Genomic DNA, 26,384 nt, shown 5'->3' on the forward strand with positions numbered 1-26,384 from the left:
CGCATGAACTTCGCGGTAGTCAAACCCGAGCCTCTCTTACTTAGCTTGAATCAGATTGTGAAAGATATTCTGGTATAAATATTTTACTATGCTTTATGTAGGCCGCGCCATAACTCAGGCGGTTAGTAGCCGGCTTTCCACCACGGAGGCCGGGTTCGAACCCAAGTCAGTTCATGTGGGATTTGTGGCGGACAGAGTGGCACTGGGGAAGGTTTCCCCCGAGTAATTCGGCTTCCCCTGCCAATTCTTATTCCACCGACTGCTCCACACTTAACATCTTTCAGCCGGGGCTGGTACAACAGGCCGACGTGCCAAGTGGACTCAGTCTAGCCCCACCTCAACAAACTAATTAAAAAGTAGGTTTTATATGTGATATCATTTTGACATTCATTTTGTAAGATATGAGGTTCTCACGGCAATAAATTCGAATATTTCTGCCTTCCGGGATGTGATGTGTAGTCTGGATTATATTTACCCACTTGTTGGAGGAAAGTAATGACCCATTTTCGGGGCAGAAGAATATTTTCTTCTGCAGATGAAAGCCGCAGAATCTTATGAAGCGTTGGTAAATATCTAGCAGACAGACTGACTTGCCCCTGTAAAGCAGAAATCCTCTCTGTTTGTTTTCTATTAGGTCCTTATATCGTGGATGAGAAATGACAGGGGAGTTAAGAATGTAAGTCGATGATGATGTTGATGATGATGATGATGATGATGATGTAGGAGAGAACAGCCTCTGATCTATTTCAGGCCAAAATATCATCTAAATATTTTCTAGGGGCTGAGGATAAACACGAAAGTAAGCAGTGAAAGAGTCTTTTCAGATATCTGAAATAAGTTAGGATTCTTCTAATGGCTCTTCCAGCCCATTCAGATCCCAGACCTCTTATTCAGTTCCGTAATCATTTTTCACAGACTGTACGACTCCTTGGAAGGGGGATCAGCCAGTCGCAAAGCCACTACCTAAACATAGGACAGCACGAACACAGAATAAACGCATACACAATCCAAATTTTAATTCCTTAAATGGGATTCGAACCCACGATCTCAGCGTCTGAACCAGCGAAAACAGTTTATGCGTTAGACCTCGCAGCTACTGTGACTGGCTAGAAAATATTGTCACGTGTTGCTGTATGACGCAACAAATAACTTCACGGATAATAATTATTCGCTTTCGTTCGGTTGTTAATAATCATCTTCAAACAAACGAAGTTCAAATTTTAATAAACTATGGGGAAGGAGAAACATAGACTGAGAGTGTTCGAGAACAGGGTGTTGAGGAGAATATTTGGACCGAAGAGAGAAGTGACAGAAGGTTGGAGAAAACTGCATAATGAGGAGCTGCATAACTTGTACTCTTCTCCAAGTATAATTAGAATGATCAAGTCAAGGAGGATGAGATGGGCAGGGCATGCAACACTAATGGGGAGAAGAGAAATGTATTTAGGATATTGGTGGGAGAGCCGGAAGGAAGAGACCACAGGAAGACCAAGACGTAGGTGGGTGGATAATGTTAAAATGGATCTTAGAGAGATAGAATGGGGTGGTATGGATTTGTATTGATCTGGTTCAGGATAGGAACCAGTGGAAGGCTCTTGTGAACACGTTAATGAACCTTCGGGTTAAATAAAATGCTGGGAAGTTCTTGAGTAGTTGCACAATTGGCAGCTCTCAAGAAGGACTCGGCTCCATGAGTGAGTGAGGGAGCTATAGCAACAAATAAATTAAGTAATTTGTTGTAAATAACCTAGATATGCAAGTCTGTGGTTCTCACATGTAGACCTATATATTCAGGTGGGAGAAAGCATCAAATAGTCATTATCTGCAACAGGGGACTTCATTAATATTCTCTGATCTGCCTGCTGAAGACCACTGTTGATTCCTGCATGTACCGATATGCAAACGTACATCTAACCAAACAATTCTATATCGTTCACTTCTATGTGTTTATTATCTAAACAAAAAGTTCTGGGCAAACCTGATTACTTAATTTCCTTTGATATTGCGAGGACCGCATAGGAAAGACGCGTCCAACAATTATCTATTGTTGCGGGTGTATTCTTTACCGCGGTAACGTCTTTCCCGAGCCGTTGCCTAGTGATGATAGAGGGTTATACATATAGACACACAGATTAATTGAAGGGATTTATGAAGTACGCCGTTGAGGTAGCCTCAGGTGTCATCATATATACCAAGTTTCATAAAGATTGGTTCAGACATTCAACAGCTAATACGAAGGGATTCACAGACACACAAACTGCCTGGTGGTCTCATAAGCCTGACTTTATTTTTTTTTTCAAAACAAGTAAAGTAGGCTAAAAGGGGACCAGTATGATGGACATAATATATGTAATGCATATTTAATGTTTCTTCACGCTATGCTTATGAAACATTTCCCACCGACACGCATACACACATATATTCAGTGCGTTACGCACAAGTCTAGCCAGAAAAAGTAGTTCATTATATAAACTTTGCCTTACTTTAGTACGATTTTAACTGAAACTAGGTTGTGTGGGTACTTTATTGCTTGGTTTGTTCTTCGAGTCTGGATATTGAAACAAGTTCCTCCGAAACGTCGGTTGATGATCAACTGACTATGAATGAATGAATGAATGTATAAGAGATGGGCCTTCTCAGGCCTTGCACCGCGATCTACAATAATCTATTGTGCTTCCCTTTTTGATTATCCCCTCAGCAATCCTGCGCTTCGAATGAAGCGTAGAATTTTGTACGTGGGGGCGTCGAAATAGTCACTTGGTTCAATAAAATACTAACCCAAGTGACGTAGTCTTAAATAAGCTAAGGCCTCACATTCACACAGGATATGTGTGGCTGTTTCATTTTCTTCCTGACACCACTCACAAGTGGGACTATAATTTTTTATTGCTAGTAGGATGGGACTAAGTCCCTTGTATTGCGGCCACTTCTGGAATATTGTACCGGTCCAGATGATAGGTAAGGGTGATTGTGGAGCAATTGGTGGAATGAAGATTGGCAGGGGAAAACGAAGTACTCGGAGAAAACATGCCCCAGCGCCACTTTGTCCACCACAAATCCCACTTGACCAGACCCTGGATCGAACCTGGGCCGCCGCGGTGGGAAACCAGCGACTAACCGCTTGAGCTGTGGCGCGGCCCTGGGACTATTACTTAGTCCCAGTTTGAAGAGGTGTCCTTTAAGGTGACAGTGTCCTGTAAGCAGTCCCACTGGCCATCGTAGCTGGTTCCTGCTTAACTTCAACAGTTCCTTCGCTCTTTTAGCAGAGGGTCCTCCTATGAGTCCCTTTGCTTGCCTGAGTCCATTCAAGGATCCCAAGTATTTCTTGTGCTTCATATTTGTCCAGTCCCTGATTGCTTTTCTGGCAACTCCTATAGAGATGCCACAGGCTGGTTCAGGTCCTATGAACGGATGTTCAGCTCCAGTCTTAGCCAATTGGTCTGCTGTTTCATTTCCAGCAATACAATCATGCCCTGGCCCCTATATCAATTGTTTGGCCAGTTTCATGAGGGTTTGGTAGCAATCCCAGACCAAATCAACTGACTATACAGCGTTATATCCCAAAAGGTGGAACTCTCCGTGTTGAAAAACAAATTGGCAAAACACGCGTATATTAAATACAAGTATAATGAAAATCCACTCAACTGTTCTTGTGCTGTTTCATGCTAATATTCAGACGGAAGGACAGACGGAGTAAACACAATATCGTCTCTGCAGGGATACGAGTGAGGCTAAAGAAGATCTTCTTAACATTCAGTAGGGTGTGTTACTTAAAACAAACAAACAAACTCCGTGCCTTGAGTCTGCAAGCGAACTATACCGACCGAGAGACGCCCGCTTGTCGGCGAAGTTAGTGCCATCTTTAGCGGATAGAGGGTGTCGCGTGGTCAGCACAACGACTCCCCACGGCCGTTAATTTCGTATTTCTAGACCGGGGTGAGTTACTTAACATTTACGAAAAATAAAGTTTCTTGGATAAGGAAGATGAGGGTTTTGCATTCTAGATGGAGCGGAGGGAAGCAACGATGCCTTAATTTGAAGTACTTTTCTGGCATTTGTATGAAAGAAAAGAGGATAACCATAACAGGCCTCGGTCAGGATATGCCGCTGTCGAGTTTCGAACCTGCCACGCTCCGAATAAAACTCAGAAACCTCACTACTTGCTCTACTTTACTCTATCATCCAGCTTTTGCTTCGCGATCCCTTTGCAGTAACTTTGCAGGTGCAATGGGAAAACTGAGCTATGGAAAATTCGTGCTGTATTCACGTCATCATAGGTTTCCATACGTCACCTCTTTTATTCATATTGTATGTTAAGGTATCGCACCGTCCAATTGTCGGGATAAGCAGAGTCACGCGCTCGTATATAATTACATGCGTTGTCTATATAAAGCTTTGGGTCCCATGACTTCTTGCAGTCAGCACTTTCACCTTCTGAACTAAGGACTCAAGACAGAAAAATGACAGCAGCTACCGAGGTGGTGGACGACGCTGCCACATCGGCAACTAACACTTTCTATTACCTTCTTATCCCTGCACTTGTACTTGGTTTTGTGTACTGGAAACTTCAGAGAAGAAGATTCGTGGATCTGGCAAACAAACTTCCTGGCCCCAGAGGATACCCCATCATTGGAAATGCAATGGATTTCTTGGGGAATTCCCTGGGTAAGTTGAATGCGGGATATGTTTGAAGAGTTGTACTCCTTCTGCTGGAACCCGGAGTGTGCATATTGTGAATAGTGTTCTTTAATTGAAGAGACATTCTTATGATTGGTACTAGGAATAAAATTCGCTGCTCTCCTTCAATTTTGTTGAAGTTCCATTTACGACACGAATTTCCAAGTCAATATTTACACATCTTCACAAACAAGAAGCACTTACGAAGTTGAGGACTAGATCCAATAAATACTGTGCTGTTCAGTGTTCATTTTATGACTCCATGTAAGACAATATGAAAATTATTTCTTTGACTTATGTACGTAATATCACTCACTCACTCATGGAGCTGAGCTCTTCTTGAGAAGCTGCAAATTGTGCAGCTACTAAAGAATTTCCCAGCATTTTATGAAACCCGTAGGTTCAGTACCGTGTTCACAAGAGCCCTCAACTGTTCTCTATCCTGAGCCAGATCAATCCAACCTGTACCATCGCATTCTATATCTCTAAGATCCATTTTAATATTGTCCACCCACCTACGTCTTGGCCTTTCCAATGGTCTCCTTCCCTCCGGCTTTCCCGTCAATATCCTATATGCATTCGTCTTCTCCCACATTCTTTCTACATGCCTTGTTCTTTACATCCTCCTTGACTTGATCATTCTAATTATACATGGAGAAGAGTACAAGTTATGAAGTTCCACATTATGTAGTTCTCTCTAACCTCCCGTCACTTCATCCCTCTTATGTCCAAATATTCTCCTCACCACCCTTACATATAACTTTACATATCAAAATAGTTTTCTTATATATAAATTCGCTTAAATGTGCGTTCTAGCTTGATCAGTCCTCCTCAGTGGCATTTTATCATGGCACTGGAAATGCTGAACAAGAATAAATGCATTTTCTTCAGAATTTATCATAAATAATATTGTGATAAATGTAGCTGGATACTTGTAATACATTCTCTTGATAATACACACAACGGATATTAATTCGATTAGAATAGTACTAGTTAAAACACATGTAATTGATATAAATGCTGTAGAAATTATATTTCAAATTCTTGTTATTGTGTTTAATTTAAAAATAATGCTCGAATAAACACTTTTGGAGGCCGCTCTTACAGGCAAAGAAACATCGTCTTAGTTATAAGGATAACTGATAAACGACCTGATATGAATGTATGATCTACACTCGAATATCTGTGTGTTACCACACACTAAGTAAATAAGGAGCGTTATCATTTTTCCTGCAATTTTTTACGAAATGAAGTGTTTGTAATGAAGATGTCATTACATTTCAATCATATGCAATAAATAAATAGAACTGACGTCACAGAACCAGCTCGCGCAAGCAGTAAGCCTTCTGACCTGTATTCGGTAAGTACCCAGTTCGAATTTCGGATGAAGTCTCAGGTTCCTGACAGGGATTTTCATTATTCTTTTCAGTAACTCCAGGCAAAAGTCAGGACGGTGCCTTCAATTATAAACCACTACAATTCTTCCATTTTCTAATCAATTCAGTATTAACTAATTGTCCTATCTTGGCCGCGCCATAGCTCAAGCGGTTAGTCCCTGGCTTCCCACCGCGGGGGGCCGGGTTCGAGCTCGGGTCTGTTCAAGTGGGATTTGTGATGGACAAAGTGGCACTGGGGCAGGTTTCCTCCGAGTACTTCGGTTTCCCTTGCCAATCTTCATTCCACCAAAAATTCTTCATAATCATAATCGCCCGTGGAAGGTACAATAGGCCAATCAGTGGCCGACATGCCGAGTGGACCCAGTTGGACTCCACCTCCCACCCATGCGAATTTAATTTTAAAAAATTGTACTATCTTTCGACGTCTTTAATCCGAATTACTGATAGTATCGTTAAATAAATCATAGAATATGAACAAAGATAATTTACACTGAATCAATCAATATATACGTATTTTCTTTCCAGAGACAACAGAGAGATTTATTCAATTCTCCTTCAATTACGGTAACATCATGAGATTTTGGATTTTCCACAAGTTAGTGGTCTTCATTGCAGATCCAAGGGATGTTGAGGTAACAAGCAATTCTTTCACACTCACCATCATTGTATGTCCTATGAATATTATGAACATTAATTTATGTCCTTGGAATAACCGAAAAATCTTACCTCTTTAACTTACAGATATATCAGATATAAATTTGATTTGTTTCATTCTAGTCCGTCACACTAATAATATTAAAAAGTTAAATAGTTCCGTTCAGTGTGACTGGTTATGATTTTCTTATTTCAATTATTCATGCCCTTACACGTTTCGGTCTTCAGAGGGACAATAGTTGTTTATAACTGTATTGATGTAAAAGGTGTCCCTCCGAAGATGGTCTCTGAAGACCGAAAAATGTATAGCAAGTGTCACGTAATTTCGAACAAGGCCAAGAGTAATCTTGAAAGCGCAGAAGAAAAATTTCAGACAAGGGGGTGGGTTCGAGGGTGTGAGGTTACTCTTTGCCTTGTTCGAAGTTACGCGACACTTGCTTTAAAGGCATGAATAATTAAAATAAGAAAATCATAACCAGTCACACTGAACGGAACTATTTAACTTTTTCGGAACAGATATAAAACGCAAACATTTGAACTTCTTATTGTCGGTTTATTCCATCAACAAGTTGTGTTCCTTTTGTTGTTTCAGCTGATCTTGGGAAACAGCACCCACCTTGACAAATCGGAAGAGTACAGGTTCTTTAAACCGTGGCTTGGAGAAGGTCTGCTGATCAGCTCCGGTTAGTTGCTGCTAAACATTATTACCGTCGTTTCTTCAGTTTCTCCAAGAAAATTCCAGTACTTTAATTTGCAACAGATTGCATCCCCTTGCTCCCTATTCATATTTTATAACTGCTCTACCATGTTACATTCGAAGCTGCAAAACCGCAGTAGTTTACAAGCCAACAGGACAGGAAACTAACCAGTAAGAATAATATATTGTCACAATTTAGAGGTTTCACTAAGGACGGGGTATGAATTGGATACGGGAGTCATTGAGACAACTCCGAACTACAACTAATTACGGCGCTATCATGTATTTCCATACTTCACAAATCAATAGCACACGCCAAATCTTCTGTCTTCGCTAGTCGTATCCTGGCAACAGATTTTAACATAATTATAAGAGGCCGATCATGGTTGCCGAGCGGCCTAAGGCATACATTGTCTTCGCTCGTTCGGAAGCCGGAATCGTGGGTTCGAATCCCACTCAGGGCGTGGATGTTTAGTATTTGTGTGTGTGTGTGTGTGTGTGCGCGCGCGGTTTTTCTGTGTTTATGTGTAGGTAGAGGCTTTGCGACGAGCTGATCACCCGCCCAATGAGTCCTACCGAATCTCTAAGATTAGTCAACCGAAGTGAAAAGGAGAGTTTTATGGAGGTAGGCCAAGGCCCAAATTGGTGCTATAGCATCAAAGGAAGAAAAATATATAAAAGTTTGACTGTAACTACAGCACACACAAATTCTTCTTTTCACATCCGCAATCTTTTAACTGACTCCTTTCTCCATAGCCGGACTTTATACTGTCAAATCCTGGATCACCCCAATTGTCTTCACTTGTAACCACTTTGCAAGGACCGAACATAAAATAGGGTTTCCAACAATCACTCTATTGCTGTAGACGCGTGTTTACCGATTCATTTGCCTAGAAAAATTTGCATCACCGTTGTTCTATTGTTACGTAAGTTACCTAGCAACGGCTGCTGTTTACTGAGTCACTGATTAGCAACGGATTTATACGCACCAATATAAACTGATAATGTTAATTGTACTGTATATTCAAATTCGTAGAGAGGTACACAAATGTTTTATTTTCGAGTAATGTATTATTTTAAAAAAGTTTAGCAGAGGGTGTGAAGAAAGTGGGTTTCTTGCTGTGGGAAGAACGGATTGTGGCTACTTACCCCAAATCTTAAATATCCTGGCATCCAGTCACTCGCCAAATTACCTAGTTTTTGAGGATTTCAGTCTTTATCTGCATCTCGGAACAAATTAGCTCCTATCCGACTGGTTTTGTACTCGTTCTAAATGTCTTATACCGTTTCAGGCCAGAAATGGAAGTCACATCGCAAACTTATTGCACCAACATTCCATCTTAACGTGCTAAAATCTTTTGTTGAACTGTTCAACGCGAACAGCAGAGCTGTATGCGAGAAGATGGCCAAAGAGAACGGCAAGACTTTTGACTGCCACGACTACATGAGCGAGTGCACAGTCGAAATTCTTCTAGGTAAGTTGATAAGTCCTGCTCCATTCTTACAGACAATATGTCCGCTGCTGAAAGTGGAAAGTTAGGCATAGCTCAGGCAATTTCACCCTCAATTTTTCAACAGAATGACGAGACATCGCTTTGTATGGTTATGATAATTTAAAATTACGTTTGCTGGATGCGGCAGATGGGTACATTAGATTACCAAGGGATGGCAGGACAAGTTTTATTTTTCTAATAATGTCTGAAATCTAGATATATATGGAATAAGGTAAGTTTGAGAACCATATATCTCATTGGTAGCGTGGGCCAAGTTCTAATATTTAAAATTTTATCGTCGAATTAATCTTTCTTTTCGGTAAAATTGATTCGGTTAGACGCAAAAGGGAACGTGTCGACCTTACAGCCGTTACACATGGTCTCTTTTCCACCTAATCGATTCAGTTTTAAAATTCAGTTCTTGCCTTCAGTAAAACATAATGCACCTTCGTTACTAATATTAGTTAAGTAATAATGTCTTTAGAAAAGCGACGCAGTATAATAACAGAGATATTATGACTGACTTCGCTTGTAGCTATGAAAATAAATGAATAACACATCTGAAACCTGCGTCGTCATCAACTGACAAGACAGAAAGAGTTAACGTTTTAAACTCAAAGTCAAGTTAAAGAGCCCGCGTATAATATTGTCAAATGTTGATGGTGCGTGACTAGAGATGGGTTTTGGATTGGATGATTGGATTTATTGACACACTGTACACAGCACTCGGAACTACAGGCAATTACACTTTACCCATGACAGTATTTCACTGTCTCAAATTTGAGGCTTCCCTTTTCGTTGACTCCTACTACTTGCAGGACTACGGTTGGGGTATTCGACCCCGCCTACACACGGGATGACTATTCTTAACTGAACTCTTCTCTATAACGTCTTTGTTTCACGGACCTAACAGAAAACACCGTTTCCAAAAATATCCCGGGGTAGAACAGTCGGTATAGCGGGTGGCTACTGAGTGTTCGGAGTTCGAGTCCCAATAAGGTCAAGTATTTTCTCTTCTCCACATCGTCCAGACCGAATATTTGGTCTACCCAGTCTCCTATCTAATGGGTACTGGTAGCTTTTCCCCAGGGGTTAAAGAGACCGTGGAGTGAATCTGACCACTCATCTCCAGCTAGTGTCGAGTTCAAGAAAATATGGATTTATACATCCACTCCCCCATTCACCTTCTTGGTTTAGTGCTTAATTAGTTAAGCACAGCGACAGCTCTAACTTGTTACCTGTTTACCGATCCGCTGCTTAGAAACGTGTTCTTCTATTATTGCGTACATATTCTTTTCCTCGGGAAGCCGTTTACCGAGCCGTTGCCTACCAATGAACTTTCAGGCGTCATGTCACAATATACGTAAGCAGGTAAAACATTGGTCACAATCAGGATAACTCCAGCAATAAAAATTACAAATCATTTTCAGTTCTGAAGAGTTGTGACGATAAATTATTGGGTCCTTGGACTCTATGCGTCGTCTGTTATTCCGAACACAGTTTGATGTTTCGGGAACTGGATCTGATTTCGTCTCCATGTGAGAAGATGAGGAAGCTGCCAACTGGACTAGTTAAACACAGCTATCTTGATCACTGGAAATAGTGACTCAGGTTAGAACACAATAATGTACACAGCCATGTAGAAGCCTCTCCATCTTTTCACCTGACGAAGGAAACAGATCCGGTTTCCTAACCTACTCACTTGGGTCCATTACTAAGAGTCAATTTCTTTCAGTGGTCCAAGAATTTATACTAGCTCTTGCTAATGGATCTGAGTAGGTGGCTCTTCATTTCGCCTGATGACTGAAAGAGATCGAGTTTGCAGAGATCTCTATTCTGTTCGGAGTTCTAGATGGTAGATAAGCTTCAGAAACCTTGCAATCTACACCAGTTCCATAAATTTTACAGGCATTTGTCCAGTATACATTTGATATTAATGGCATCAAGTACAATAATGGGGCCCCTTGAGTTCGTATTGAGCCCCGAATTGCTGTAATGTGAGGCATTCGTTTGCTTCCAGAGACCGCCATGGGTGTGAGCAAGAAGACGCAGGATAGGAGTGGATACGAGTATGCTATGGCAGTCATGAAGTAAGAATTCCTCTTCTTAGAGCAACTAAATTTGGCCGATCACAGTCGCCACGCCTTCTAATGCGTAAACTGTCTTCTGTTGCTCGAAACCGGGACCATGGGCTGGAATGTCAGTCTGGGCATGGATGTTTGCACTTCTGTGTTCTTATGTTTGCATTGTCCTGTGTATACAGAGGCCCTGCGGCGGGCCGATAGCCCCTCGAAGTAATCCTACCAACTGTCCCTCAAAAAATATTCCGAAACCCGAAAAACGGGAGAAATTTGGCCATGTTTTTTTTCTGTATTACAATACAATGAGGACGACAGAAATTTTATTTTGATTGAATTAGTAACTGTAGGAAAAATATCACGGCTTGCCACTGAGCTGACCCCTTTTCAACACTTTCTGTTTAACGCAGTCAGGATACCAAAAGAAAGGAAATATTACACTACAACATAGTGGATTTTTTTTAAAAAATCACTGATTCTTTCAACACAACATAAAAAACAAACTCCGTGGCCTGTAGTCCGAAAGCGAACTATACCGACCGAGTGATCGCCGCTTGTCGGCGAAGTTAGTTCTGTGATCTAGTGGTCAGAGCTCCTGCCTACAGATCCAGAGGTGCCGGGCTCGATTCCCGGCGCTACCAGTTTTTCTGAGAAGTACTAAGTCTGGAACGGGGTCCACTCGACTTCGTGAGGATAACTGAGGAGCTGTTTCAAGGAAATAGCTGCTCCGGTCTAGAAAAACTAGTTTAACGGCCATGGGGATATGTTTCGTTGACCACGTGACACCCTCTATCCACAAAATTTGACATTTGGACAACACATCGCTAGATGTAAATCATTTTAGGACGGTCATTGTTTATAGAATAAGGACACAAGCATAGCAACGAAAAACTAAATGAATTTAGTGATTATGTTAATAAAAATTAGTTTCTATGAAAATGTGTACCCTGGGTAACTGAAGTCTTATGGGTTTCAGAGTTAAGATTGTTAACGGTCTCTTCGACATTTACATATAGCCATCTTTAGGAATGTTAGTTAGTTAGTTAGTTAGTTAGTTAGTTATTGGAGAGGGTGGGTTTCCCCATGCACTTAGACCTGTCTTGGTCCATTGTGCTTCCCTCTATGATATTCTACCAGTCTCTATATCCTACCGGTACTGGTGCTTACCATCAGTCCCGCCCAGCCAGCGAGATCGGCCTCTACTAGCTGAGTGGTATCTATAATGCTTCCCCCATCTACCAGAGGTATTAGAGACTACTGTTGGGCGGGAAAAGTCCGTAATTTTGCTCAGTGGCCTCCTTTGGAGACATGAGGTTCTTTTACGTGCCCGGAGGACTTGTTCCCTGAATTTTTCCGCCCTTAAAAATTCGACGAACTCCGCCGGGTATTTGAACCCGCGTACTACGAGTCATGAGGTGGGAACGTTACCTCTAGAATACGGAGGCCGCTTTTAGGAATGTTACTTGAGTCAGCATTTAAAATACGCCAAGAAGAACAAGCTCTTCTACGCAACAAACCATTCAATTAAACGGTCAAAAAACCCTCCACCCTTGATTGAACCCAAGAATTCATTATCGTGCACAAATAAGTTCTACCACTGATCTCTATATAAAGCGAAATGAATCGAATTTGCATCCATAAACCCTAATCTTTTAAGGTCTATTTTAATATTATATTCCAATCTATACCTAGATCGAAGAAATAATCTTTTTTTTCAGTTCTCTATCTAAATTTCTGTATGCATTTCTAGTTAGTCTCATATATATCATATATGCCCCACCAGCCTCTCCCTCTTTGGTCTGAATGCTATAATAATATTACGAAATTACGAAGTTCTCATTTGTGCAGTTTTCCCCCCGTGCTCTTATTTTTTATCTACCTCACGTCCGAACATTATACTGAGCATCTAATTCTAAACCGGCCTCTGAACCCTTCCTTCCATTCGAGAGACAAGTCTCATACACATAGGAAATAGCAAGGGTCTAAAATTACAGGTTTACAAATATTTATGGCTTCAGATGTACGTCCTACAAAATACCGAAACTCTGTGCTTTTGGTTCATTGCAGAATGTGCAATATTCTCCATCTCAGGCAAGCGAAGATTTGGCTCAGACCAGACTGGCTGTTCAAGATCACTAAGTATGGCAAAGAGCAGATTGACCTACTCGACGTCATCCACGGGCTCACCAAGAAGGTAAATACTTTCTGGATCTCTACTAATTTTGCACAAGTTAATATATTGAACGGCATGTACTGTCTTCGCTCGCTTGAAAACCGGGATCGTGGGTTCGAATCCCACTCAGGGCATGGATGTTTAGTTTGGGCGTGTGCGTTTTTCTGTGTTTGTGTACAGGTAGAGGCCTGATCACCCGCCCAAGGAGTCGTACCGAAAGTGTAAAATTTAGAAAAACCGAAGAGAACGGAGAAGTTCATGGAGGTAGGCCTAGGCCCACTGGGGCTGTAGTGCCGACGGAAACAAAATGTTGAACCTTCAAACAACACTAGTTATTAAACCTACCACATGTTAAAAAAAATTGCATTTCTCCCACGTATTGTAATTAAGTGCTTCGTATGATTATCAATAAAAAGGGACTATTTCCAGAAAACATCATCAATCGAAGAGAGCAGTCTTCTGGGATTTGACACCGTGTATATGTAGTGTTAACCGACGTTTCGGAGGAACGTATCGCCTCCATCTTCAGTCTGCTTTTACCGGTTCTCACGGTCTCTTCGCTTGCGGATTCCTTATATTTTTCCTTCTACCCTAAAGATGGGGGGATACGTTCCTCCGAAACGTCGGTTAACACCACATATACACGGTGCCAAATTCCAGAATACTGCTTTCTTCATAGTCACCGCCGTGAAAGCCTCAAATCTTACATCATCAATCGAATTTTCTGTGAAATGTTGATAACAGATATTTATATTTCATAACAATTTCCATCGTCCAAGAGATATTTGGTTAAATTTTACTTCTTGGGATTGGCACAGTTCTTCCACTGATTTCGTCAAACGCCACATAAAAGGAGACCGGAGTGTTGAGTGTTTCGAAGTGAAGTATCTCATGTATAGCATGGGTAATGGTTAAATAAAGAGATATGCTAGAAATACATTGATCGGCCGTGTTCAGTCTACAGTACGCTTATGAGCAGACGGAGTTCTTTTCCATTAGCTTTCGTCTGCTGTCGTGTTGAAAATCCTAATTACTTCTCAACCTTCCCCAGGACATTCATAGAAAAGACATTGATAAGTACCAGTTATTTCACTCACGCAAGGAAATGAGCCCTTCTTGAGAAGCGGCCAATTCCGCAGCTACTCAAGAACTTTCCGGAATTTTATGGAACCGAAGATTCATTGCCGTGTTCACAAGAGCTCCCCACTGGTCCCTATACTGAGTCAGATCAATCCAATCCATACTATCCTATCCTATCCCTCTAAGATCCATCTTAATATTGTTCACATATCTACGTCTTGGTCTTCCCAGTGTACTATTTCCTTCTGGCATTCCCCCTAATATCCTATATGCATCCATCTTCTCCCTCATACGTGAATAAAATTTTGTATTAAGTTGATAGCAGTGATATCCCACGATAATTACTACACTCAGTTTTATCAAGCTTCTTGTGAACTGGTACAATAATAGACTCCTTCCACTGATCAGGCAATTTTCCTTTATGCCAAATAGAAGTAATTAGCGTATGGATATTAGGACGTACACTTGCCTCTTGATTGAAAATTTCAGCCGGAATTTGATCACTACCTGGTGGCTTATACCGTTTCAATTTTGCAATAGCACTTTCAAACTCAAAAGGGTTAGGGTCAGGTACTAACGGCTCAGCTGTATGTACTTCTATCTGCCTAACATCACTGACCCTCTGCATATTCAATAACTGGGAGAAGTAGTTCTTCCACCTATTCAAAATGTTGTGGGAATCTGCAAATAGATCATCAGTTTCCTCTTTCACTATGTTACTTCTAGGAAGGTAACCTCTCCTGATGTCATTTATTCCTCTATACAGGTCTCTAATATTCTTGTTTTTACTGTTCATTGCAAGCTTATCAGTTTTGTCTTTCAGATATTCCCTCTTTTTTTCCTGAAATGCTTGCTGGTTTCGCGTCTTATATTGTCCGGATTATCTCCATTTAACTCGCTTGGATCCTGTAACCATTGCAATTTGGCTTCTTTTCTTTGGTTTAGTAATTTTGAGCATCCTTCATGGAACCATGGCTTATGCTTCTTCAGTTCATAATAACCTAGACTCTCCTTGGCAGAAATTTTTATATTCTCTCTAATAATTTCCCAAGCTTTATTAACAACCACCTCAGTACCCAAGTTTTCCAAGGCCGTGAAGCTATTTGAGATTTCAACACGATACTGCTCTTTACCCTCTGCCTCATTAATTTCTTGAGATTGAACCTCCCCATATGAACTCTGTGCGTTGTTTGTTTGCTCACTGCCAGTCTTTCCCTAACCTTTGCCACGACCAGGTAGCGGTCAGTGTCACAATCTGCTGCCCTGAATGATCGGACATCAAGTATACTTGAGTGCCATCTCCTATCTATCAAAATATGGTCTGTTTGATTGTGTATCTTCCCAACAGGAGATGTCCAAGTAAGTATATGGATGTTACGATGTGGGAATACTGTACTTTTGGCAGTAAGATTTTTTTTATGTGGCAAAGTTTACTGCTCTTAAATCCAATATCATTACTAATTTCATGCAAACTCTCTCATTCCCAATCTTTGGTTTGAAAATATGTTCCTTCCCTACTTTGGCGTTGAAGTCTCCTAACAAAATTCTCATAGGGCTCTTCGGGAATTTATCAAATACATGTTCTAGGTCTTCACAGAACATGTTCTTTATATCATGAATTTTATCTTGTGTTTGGGCACAAACATTCGAAATGATGATATCACAGCATCGACTTTTTAGTATTATGTATGACATCATGGCACCAACGAACTCTACCCTCTTAACTGCTGATTGTCTTATGCACGAGGAAACCTGTACCTAATTCATGATTGTCATTACCCTTTCCGTAGAGAAATACATATTCGCCTGCTAGTTTGGTACCACCTCCAATTGTCATTGCCAGAGTTCATTGTGCAAACCACTTCTGACTCAACAAGGTGCAAATATTTGGTATATCCTGTGTTATTGATGGTGTGCGAAGATGGTCATACCACTTATACAGAGTGATTCACGAAGTTTTACCCCGGCTTATGGTACCTATTCCTGGGGTTATTTCCTGCAAAATTTCCTTATAAACTTGTGGTCGATTTTCAATAGTTACGGAGTAACAACAGATTTTCGAAACGCATCATTGTGAATGCAGCGCTATGCTTCAGCGTGGGCGACCATACGTTCCAGTCAGCTATGTCAGCAGATAAGGTAGACCGGTTTGAATGTTGCGCGTAGGTAGATAGGCAGAGCGGTTCATACGCGTGCGACGCATTGTGTTGACGTGCAGGGAGACATTTTTGAAAATCTTACGTAAATCCAGTCGTCTTCTGAAGCACTACAGTTTAAAGGAAACAGATTGATAGAAGGGTGTGATATGCAAGCATTGGTATGTTTACAGAATGGGATGCTGAAAATAATGTAATTTTGTAACACAAAATCGATGAAAAATGTTGCACAATGCAAAATTAAGAAATTGGAAAAAAATTGGTTTTAGAATGCTTCTTTCCTAAAACATTAAAGATTTAAAAAGTGTTTGTATTGTATTTCTAATTTGTTTTGATTGAAATTCAAAGAAAAAAAGATTTTTCTCCAGTTTTCAAATTACTGTATCTCTTTAATTATGAGTTCGATACCATTAGTATATTAATATTTTTTGTTCCAAATTAACTCAGGAATGCCCTCCCTAAGTGGGTGTAAAACTTCGTGAATCACCCTGTAGATATCTTAATATTGGACATCAGTCCATTCACTTAAGTTACATCCAACAACTTCTTAATACACAGTTTAAGCATTTACAAATTCATAGTTACTTATCTTATATTGTATATGGAAGACGTATGAACAGCCTCATTGAAATTGGACCCAATCTTCGATTACAAGAAAATTAGAAATAAACAATTCGCTAATGCGACTTTATTTCTATAAGTGACCACCTAATGGTGATCAATCGAAACTTGTCGTGTTCTTAGATAAATAACTGGTGGTTATTAATGTGTTATCTACAAATATTTTATGAAAGGTTATGAACAATAATTGTTCTGTATGTTGGCCCACACAGAACAGATGAAGGTATCTGTAATATATGAGGGCATGGGTTCTTCTCGAAGTCCTTCACTCTGATCCTGTTTACGTATGTCTTCAGGTAATCAAGAGGAAGAAGGAGGAGATCAGCAGTGGCAATAAGAAATATATCGAATCTTCAATAAACCCTGAGGAAAAATCTGTAACAACGGCGTTCAAAAGTCTGAAGGACGATTTGGACGAACAAGATGAGAACGACGTTGGTAAGCAGAATTCTCCGCTGCCTACCATGACCTTGAATCCTTTTCCTGGCCCAGAAACCAATTATAACTGGTTTCGCTTTTAGTGCGTCTTCATTTCCCTTTCCACATGTCACTGGTCACTTTCCTCCCGCGCTTTAGTCTTATACCCTGAAGCTGAAGGCAACCATTTCCTCTGAAACGGTCATATCTACCAGGCTACACGTTGTCACGTTCCAGAATAATTAAATTAAATTAATGTTACTGAAAATTATCCAAATACTGGAAGCAAAGAAATAGAATTGGATGAGAAATTTTGCAAAAAAATGCAGTCATGTTGCACTTAATCGAAATTTTGGGCTGTCAATTACTAAAACGGCATATCTCGTCGAAAATTTATCTTCTTAAATAGTAGAATACTCTGTAAGTATGGAATTTATTCCCTTAAATTCTGGTTAAGAAAAATGACTCAGCTCACATTCTTGTTCATGAAAGAAATCCTATCAAAATATTCAAAATTTCTATTTTTGTACTCTCCTAGGTCACATTTATAACAAAAGCGTCATACTCGGAGTCCCAGAAATGTCAGCCATTCTACGTCAAGTACAGGAACTGTGACACGACTGCTAACCATTTAAAATGCTCTTTTCCTGTGGTTAATTACGATTTCACAACGGTCTAAATACTGGAGAAATAATATTTACAAAATTATAATCATAATTTCCTCCCATATTTTTGCCACCGAGCACGAGAAATGAGCAATAAATAGGCTGAGACTAACATTCTGACGGAAGTGAGTATTAAGATAGGCAGTGACGTCGTGAAGTTTGGTAGAGAGGCAGTAAATATCGGAGTATTTTTTTATTGCTAGTAGGATGGGACTAAGTTCCTTGCAATTGGTGGAACAAAGATTGGCAGGAGAAACCGAAGTACTCCACCACGAATCCCACTTGACCAAACCAGGGATCGAACCCGGGCAGCCGAGGTGGGAAGCCAGCGACTAACCGCTTGAGCTATGGCACGGCCCTAAATATCGGAGTAACTTATTGCCCCTGTCTACTTCACTTTTCTGTAGATGGAAACTAACAGATTCCTCGGAAATATTGGTGCCTGCCCACCAAACTGCAAGACAACGTGTTCCAGAAGGCATTAATATTAATACAGAGGCTGCAGAATCATAAAATTTGAGCTACGTTGAAGAAGTACCGAATATTCATTTTAATTATCGAGCAAGTTGAATCAATCGTTAACTCATCCGGTTAGTAGTCGGAAGATATCCAGATCGAGTCTGGGCCGGAACGCCGAGTGAAATGAATAATTTATTTCGTTGTTTTCCTCAGGTTCTTCAGGAAATTCCTGGATAGTACCATAAATTATGCTACGACCCTTCCTTTCATATCCTTTCCAATTCAGCATTCACTATCATACAAACATTTGACGCTATGTAGTTCAAGATAATGAAAACGTCGTTAAACATATAGAAATAAATGCAGAAATCTGCTCATTCTAGAAAAAAGACGCAATCTGTGCTCCTTATTATTTATGATAAGTAACTTAAGGATGAAAATTTGGGAATTATTTCTGGTTATATAAAATTTTATGTAAGTTCATTATTTATTTAATAATCGAAGACGATATTGCCGTAAACTGAAGGAAAGTCTCCATTTCACACGTGAAGTCATCCGGAGATGTTTCGACACTAATAAAATCGCTGAATTTCTAACTGTAGGTCAGAAGAAGCGACTGGCCTTCTTGGATCTGATGATTGAAACCTCACAGAATGGTGTTGTGCTTACTGATGAGGAAATTAAGGAAGAGGTTGACACCATAATGTTTGAGGTAAGCTGAGTGGTGCCATATGCCTCGAGGAAGATATTCTGCCAACCTTCCGGCATGTAACAAAGCGCCTAAATATGCAGATCACAAAAAGGTTTATTCAGGACACTACCATAATCATGAATTATATAGCATAAATTTAATTTCATATTTTTAAACCTAGTATACGACCCCTCTGTATTATATTCATTTCATTCCAGAAGTTTACATTCCCATGTCAAATTTTTACTGTACCTATTAATTTTGTATATGCTTATATGTTGTAGCCAGCCATTTTCGTTTCTTTTTCAGCATCAGAGATAACATTTGGCATGTATTTCTTACGTCTCTATTTCTGGGACGATTTAAACAATCCGGGCCCCCATAAAGTCCCTAGGAATTTCATCAATGCTCCTTCCAGTCCTTCATTGACCATGGATATGGAATAACTCTACCATTTCATTCCAATTGAATAAGGTTTTTACCTGAGGACGGAGGCAGAGTCCACTCTCCGAAATGTTGTTTAAATGTAAAAAGACATAAGCAATAGCTAACGTACAAAACGTAGCCACAAGAAGACGTCACGACCAGAAACTTAGGAAAAGAAGGAATAGTGATACACCGATAGGCTATTCGGGACGAACAGCCTTATGGAGGGAGCAGTGTGACGGAAAGTGACCATCTGCTAGGCAAAGGCTAGGTAAACACTGCCTAAAAGCCGGAATAATAGCAGAAGCGGAAGTCATTCTTGCTAGGCGACGGCTAAGTGAACATTTGTTTCCTCATGAACGAATGTTAATAAAGACATTCCCTTGACAACGCAAAAGAACAGAAGAACTGTTCGACATGGCGACGTCTATCCCGGCCGCGTGGCAGTTATAGAAGGCAGTGCATTCCTGAATTCGAGAGTATGAGAGATCAGTGAGAGATTCTTCACGGAGATTTGTAAGACAGACGTTGTTCAGAAGGAGTTCAGTGTGTGAGCTGTTATATTTGACTGCAATTGTAAACAAGTGCCAATATACCCAATCATCTAACTCAGAACCCATTAGTATTAGTCACGCTAACCCCGGGATACGTGACAATATTAACGTACCATGGTTTTCTTCTACCTTGACGGATCAGTATAGCTTGTCTATTCCCATTCAGAATTAATTAGGTAAATTTTTAATCTTGTAGAGTCTGTAGGTCTCATTGGACGGAATGTACAACAATCACGAACTTTTAAATCTTACTCGCACACTTTAAACCTGTTCTTATGATTATATTCTACATTATGTAAATTATATTACGTATGAAATTTGTAGTTCTCTAATGATTTCTACGTTCCTTTTGCAGTCCGAACTGGTGTATCCTGCAGACTTCGTCATGAAATGTGTGTTGATGTAAATATTATCTCATTCAGAATTTAAACACTCGAAATAAGATTGGTTTATCTCTAGAAGCACTCAGTTCAGTAGGTAACAAAAGATCCTGTGAGCTGTAAAAATTATGTAGTGAATTCTCTTGTAGGGTCATGACACCACTGCAGCAGGCAGTAGCTTCTTCCTCTGCCTCATGGGACTCCACCAGAAATACCAGGTAACAGAAGAAGAACAGAACACCTGTAAGGACTTCACAAACTCTCTAACTCCTTCTTCAGAATTAAACGAATGAGCAGTAAAACTGTAGACACGTATTCTGAAGGTTCTTGTTTCGAATTTTGGCCGTGACATCGACTCCCCAGACTGATTTTTCTTTGTTTTGCTCAGTTTCCCCCAGGAAAACATGGGGATAGTACACCGACCAGGCCATCACACGTTCTTTCTTAATCATTTTCAATTTGTTATCAACCTACCATTCGAAACTATCGTAAAACAACTTCCATTGGAGATATCTTCCACGTATTTTGTACCGAATAAATGAATCATACGACAGTCAGGTCTACCGTATAACAACTATACTGATTTCAGGAGTTAGTGATGCTTTTCTAAAATTAGATCTCCCACTGTGTGAGCAGCCCACTGCCGGGTCTGAGATAAAGACCCAAAATTAAGGATTGCAGATTTAATAATGCACAGTCAGTAAGGTGCGGTAGATGAGTGTAAAGTAGTGATGGAACGGGAATTAGTAGTAGGAAACGAAATAAACTGGGATAAAGAACTGCTCTAGAGTCACATTGCCACGAACCCCACGTGAAGCCAACCGGTGCTGCCCACGAGGCCACGCTCTTAGAGGCCAACATCTGACCGTCTGACCCATAACAAGACTGTTAATATTTATATGTTGATTGTTCTATTTCATTGTTAATTCCAATAGTGCAGGTTACCATGTCACCGTCTAAGGTTACACACGTGACAAAACGAATGTGAGTCATGAATCAAGGAAGTGGTAGCGAGCATTCTTGGCCTATATTGCGGATCAATTCCACATTTGAATGAGGGACTGAAAACGAAAGCTCAGTCACGTTGACCAGTACATGATCGAGATTCGAATTGGGAACCAACCAAATATAATCAGGATATCCGCCGATTTTATGGTACTTTGTCTCATCTCGCACTGACAAATGAAATTTGAGACTAGTGGTTCATATTTAGCCTCCCAAAGGTGTCTCCACCTGGTCGTGGTGGTGGGGTTTGCGTGACTCTGATACCTACCGGCGGTAGTTTAACTACTGGTAGGGTCACCCATGTCGGAAAGGTCAAAGGATAGAGTCCAGACTAAGACAGATACCATGGTTCTCCAGGTTGGGGTTTGGGCACGAGGCTAACAACCTCATCCTGTAAAAAGAATTTTGTTCAGAAACCTAACAACCAGCCTCGGGTCACCATGCGTGGATCCATTCCTATGGCAGGATGCACTGGTTGTGAGGACTGGCTGTAGAGGAGGCCAAGGCTCACCCAGGGCTGTAATGCCGAATGGTAGGTAGATAGGTAGGTTCATATTTAGAAGCGTAGACGCTATAAGTGTATGTGACAGGAATATAGTGAATTCCTGATTATCCGGGAAAAGAGAAAATGTGTGTAACTAGAAACAACGGTTAATCTAAATATCTGAAAATATCCACTATCGATGTTGGTTTTAGCTCTGAAAAACACAGAATTATTGCTTACTTGTTGTGATACTGGTCACTAAACAGTAAAATAAATATTTTTTCCAAAAGAAGGAAGCAACACTCGTTCAAAGGAGGCAGGCGTGAAGAAAACATAACATAATAGAAAGTTGCAATAGAACGAGATGTACGGTCTACTATATAAATATATATGTTATTTATTTTTTAATTGCAAGTGGGGTGGAACCAAGTCCCTTGTACTGCGGCCACTTCTGGCCTATTGTACCAGTCCTTGATGATAGGTGAGGGTGATTGTTGAGCAACTGGTGGAATGAAGATTGGCAGGGGAAACCGAAGTACTCGGAGAAGTCCTGCCCCAGCGCCACTTTGTCCACCACAAATCCCACTTGACCAGACCCGGGATCGAACTCGGGCCGCCGCCACGGTGGGAAGCCAGCGAATAACCGCTTGAGCTATGGCGCGGACTTATATGTTATTTAAATATATGTAATGGATAATACTTAAATTGTTATGGGACGCTGTACTCAATATGTAGGGTGTTATGAAAGTTATGTGCCAATAATGTAACTGTATTTTATAATTCCTTAGGATATGTGCGTCCAGGAATTGAACCAGATCTTCGGGGATTCTGATCGACCGGCAACGTTCGCTGACACCTTGGAGATGAAGTTCCTCGAGCGATGCCTGCTGGAGGCCCTGCGCATGTACCCCCCTGTGCCCATCATTGCCAGAAAGCTGCAGGAAGACGTCAAATTGGGTACCGCATTCATATAAATATACATGTTTAGAATCTGTTATATAGCTTTCTAAATCCTTCAATGTTTCCGAAGAATTGTTCTACCACCAGTTTATGTTATTTAGAATTTAGTTTAGAGTATTTCTGGACGGTTCCCTTCTCAATATTTCGGGACTGTCCTTCATAGTTTCTCTGTATTTAGCATTCACAGTAACCTTTTTTTATACATATATTTCCATCTTAAGTTACCCTTCTTCTTCACTAAAGGTTTCAGCCGCATAGGCCATCATCAGGTGTTGTCTGTCTTGCTAAAACAGTTGCACTGCATATAAACATTACGTATCACGTATGAACGCGATATTTTCTAATTAAAATAAATTAACATTGAATTGAAATCAATTAAAATCTGAATCCACAGTATTATCTTCCACGTTCACCATTTTCTACAAGGTGTTTCGTATGTTTTTCTTTTTTTTTAATTTCATCTAAATCTGCCAAGTCTGGTTCTTTGTGGTGACTAGTGAAACATGTTTATCAGTAATATTTCATTTTTCGGCAACTTACAAACAATTTCCTCTACAATGATTAGGCCTCAAATCTCTCTTACAAGTAAAATGTCCAATTCAACATAGACCGCAACAAGCCAAGTAAACTGAAGAAAGAGTAAAACAGGAAACTACAGAATCCTTCTTTTATGGTCGAACTAAGTACGGAAGCGCCACTTTGTCCACCACAAATCCCACTTAACCAGATGCGGGATCAAACCCGGGCAGCCGCGTTTGGAAGCCAACGACTAACAGCTGGAGCTATGGTGCGGCCGTGCATCGAAGTTACTGCTGCCGCATAGGGACTGATTTTGGAGAGAGATTTACGGCGCTCAGTCCCGTGTAAAACAATTCCGTATATAATCAAAGTCCTCTAAATCAGTGTTTCTCAACCGCCGGGCCGAGGTCTCACAAAGGCTGAGAACCACTGCTCTAAATTGACGCCACTTCCCTCTTATGTGTTAAGATCATTAGGAAGATTTCAATAACTAAAAATTCCTTACGATTAAACTGTAATCCCCATTGTACATGTTCTGTGCAGCTTCATCAGGACATATAGTACCCAAAGGAACTACGATCGTTGTTGCTACCGTCAAGACTCACCGTTTGGAGACATACTGGGAGAACCCTGACGTGTACAACCCTGACAACCACCTGCCAGAGAAGGCCGCTGAGAGACACTTTTATTCCTTCATCCCTTTCAGTGCCGGCCCCAGAAGCTGTGTCGGTAAGTGCCGGTAGCAATAAGAATTAATTATAAAATACTAGTCATTATGTTTCTTCAATTATTATTATTGTCACCTGTGACAGTGACTAAAGACGGGGTTCGGATTAGTAATTGAATTTATTAACCACCTACAGGTCGTAACTACAATTAATTTTTATACTACTGCCGATTTACACACTACAAAACACTCCACGCTAATCTCTTCAGTCTATCTGCATTACTCTTCATGGATTTATAACACAGGACGTATCACTAAATCACACATTCCAAATATCACTGTACTGGAGTACACATAAAGTCTTCACAGGCTGACTTCTTCTCTTCTTCTGTACCTCTAGTTCCAATTCGCTCTGAACTCGTCGGAACGGACATGGATCTACAGTGAACATATATCACGTAATCGCTATCCAGCCAGTCTATTGGCGCGTCGGTCGGATCTAGAGAAAACACAGCTTCCCCTATTGTTGCATGTTGAATAGTGTTTACAGAGCTGTTGCCTGGCAACGTGTTGATCAAAATAATAACATTATTATAAGCAGGAACATCTGAGCTGGGTAATCGTTAAAAACGAAACTTAATCAAAAACGCCTAGTCTCAATAGCTTGAAAAGTCTTGGGACCTCAAGTAACAAGAATATATTGCTCGTATTTTGGAAAAAAAATCAACAAAGCTTGGTTATAAAAAAGTCCTCAAAACATTTCTTCATCTTCTTCTTATTCCACTCGTATTACAGCATCATAACAGTTATTGTACCGTCGCCGCTAATCTGCAGAGATTTGCTTCAGTTTAAACTCGACCAGTTCTAACAATCAGTGACAGGGATTTAGGCTTCAGACAGAAAATAAACACTAACAGACTATGCATTTTAGCCACAGCTAAAAATTAATACCTTACACTCCAGTTTCGTCTCGTGTACATTTCTCAGACTCGCCTTCTTTTGTAAGATTTGAGGCTTTCACGGCGGTGACTATGAAGAAAGCAGTCTTATGGGATTTGGCACCGTGTATATGTGGTGTCTGCTTTTACCGGGTCTCACGGTCTCTCCGCTTGCAGAATTCTTATATTTTTTTTCTACCCTGAAGATGGAGGCGATACGTTCCTCCGAAACGTCGGTTAATACCACATATACACGGTGCCAAATCCCAGAAGACTGCTTTCTTCATCGCCTTCTTTTAATCCGCAACTGCTCATTATCCCCAATGGTTTCAAATGCGACAAATAGGCGGAAACTTATAAATAAACAATTCTCATCCCTAGCTACAGTTTCCATAAACAGTCATTCTATTGGTCCATTCTTACGAGTATATAAGTAAAGGTAAATGTAAGGTAAAGTTATCCCTGTAAGAGGCCGTTGTGAGACGTTGAGGGCCCCCAGTCGTCCCACAGACGGCCGCCCTTTAGCCCCCAGGAATGCACCTGTACATTGTGCTTCAGTGGGTTGCTGCGTAGTGTATGCACGTGTGGTAACACGAAACAAGGAACTTGAACTCTCATCCAAACTTTTACAGGCCGCAAGTACGCATTACTGAAGCTTAAGATCATACTATCAACAATCCTAAGGAATTTCAAAGTATATTCGGATATCCCGGAAGATGACTACCGTCTCCAGGCCGACATCATTCTCAAGAGGGCTGATGGATTCAAGATCAGGCTGGAGCCACGCAGGAAGAACATTATGGCTTCCTAAACGTTGCTTTGTACCTCAAGGTCAAACTACATCTAATATCAGATTGATACCTGTATTATGACCAGCCATGATATGTGGAACCCCTAACCGAAGTTTATAGATATATACTAAATAAATTCCATATAGAATGGTTACTTTTCACAATAATTATTTATCTACTTTTTGAATTTTGGACGTATTGGTTATATCTATATATTTTTCTATTAAACCTGTAATCTCGGACAAGTGTATATTTTTTCACTGAATACCCTTAAACCAATTAGCTATTTTACGGGCATACGGTGGTTTTACAAGTGTCAGTTGGAAGTAGGAAACAGTTATGTATTTAAGGAGTGTTAATGTGTATGAGTGTATAAATATAATAAAGTAAATGAGACAATAA

At 40.5% G+C, this 26,384-nt stretch overlaps 1 protein-coding gene across 1 annotated transcript; it reads left to right on the forward strand.

The window, feature by feature from the left end:
• The first annotated feature begins 4,402 nt into the window (after nt 1–4,402).
• On the forward strand, nt 4,403–26,384 carry LOC111871082 (cytochrome P450 4g15). Its single transcript, XM_023863871.2, has 12 exons — nt 4,403–4,665; nt 6,600–6,706; nt 7,321–7,411; nt 8,718–8,900; nt 10,939–11,008; nt 13,064–13,190; nt 17,323–17,464; nt 19,170–19,279; nt 20,768–20,836; nt 22,896–23,064; nt 24,130–24,315; nt 25,824–26,384. Exons 1-12 carry the CDS (start codon nt 4,461–4,463, stop codon nt 26,000–26,002), a joined length of 1,638 nt encoding a protein of 545 aa, XP_023719639.1. The 5' UTR covers nt 4,403–4,460; the 3' UTR covers nt 26,003–26,384.

This window comes from Cryptotermes secundus, unplaced genomic scaffold (assembly GCF_002891405.2).
Source record: "Cryptotermes secundus unplaced genomic scaffold, Csec_1.0 scaffold152, whole genome shotgun sequence".
Taxonomy (NCBI): domain Eukaryota; kingdom Metazoa; phylum Arthropoda; class Insecta; order Blattodea; family Kalotermitidae; genus Cryptotermes; species Cryptotermes secundus.

Coding starts and splice junctions, on each gene's coding strand:
- LOC111871082 (XM_023863871.2), top strand. CDS start 4,461: ATGACAGCAGCTACCGAGGTGGTGGACGACGCTGCCACATCGGCAACT. Junction 4,666..6,599: donor TTTCTTGGGGAATTCCCTGG/GTAAGTTGAATG, acceptor TTTTCTTTCCAG/AGACAACAGAGAGATTTATT. Junction 19,280..20,767: donor TTGACACCATAATGTTTGAG/GTAAGCTGAGTG, acceptor ATTCTCTTGTAG/GGTCATGACACCACTGCAGC.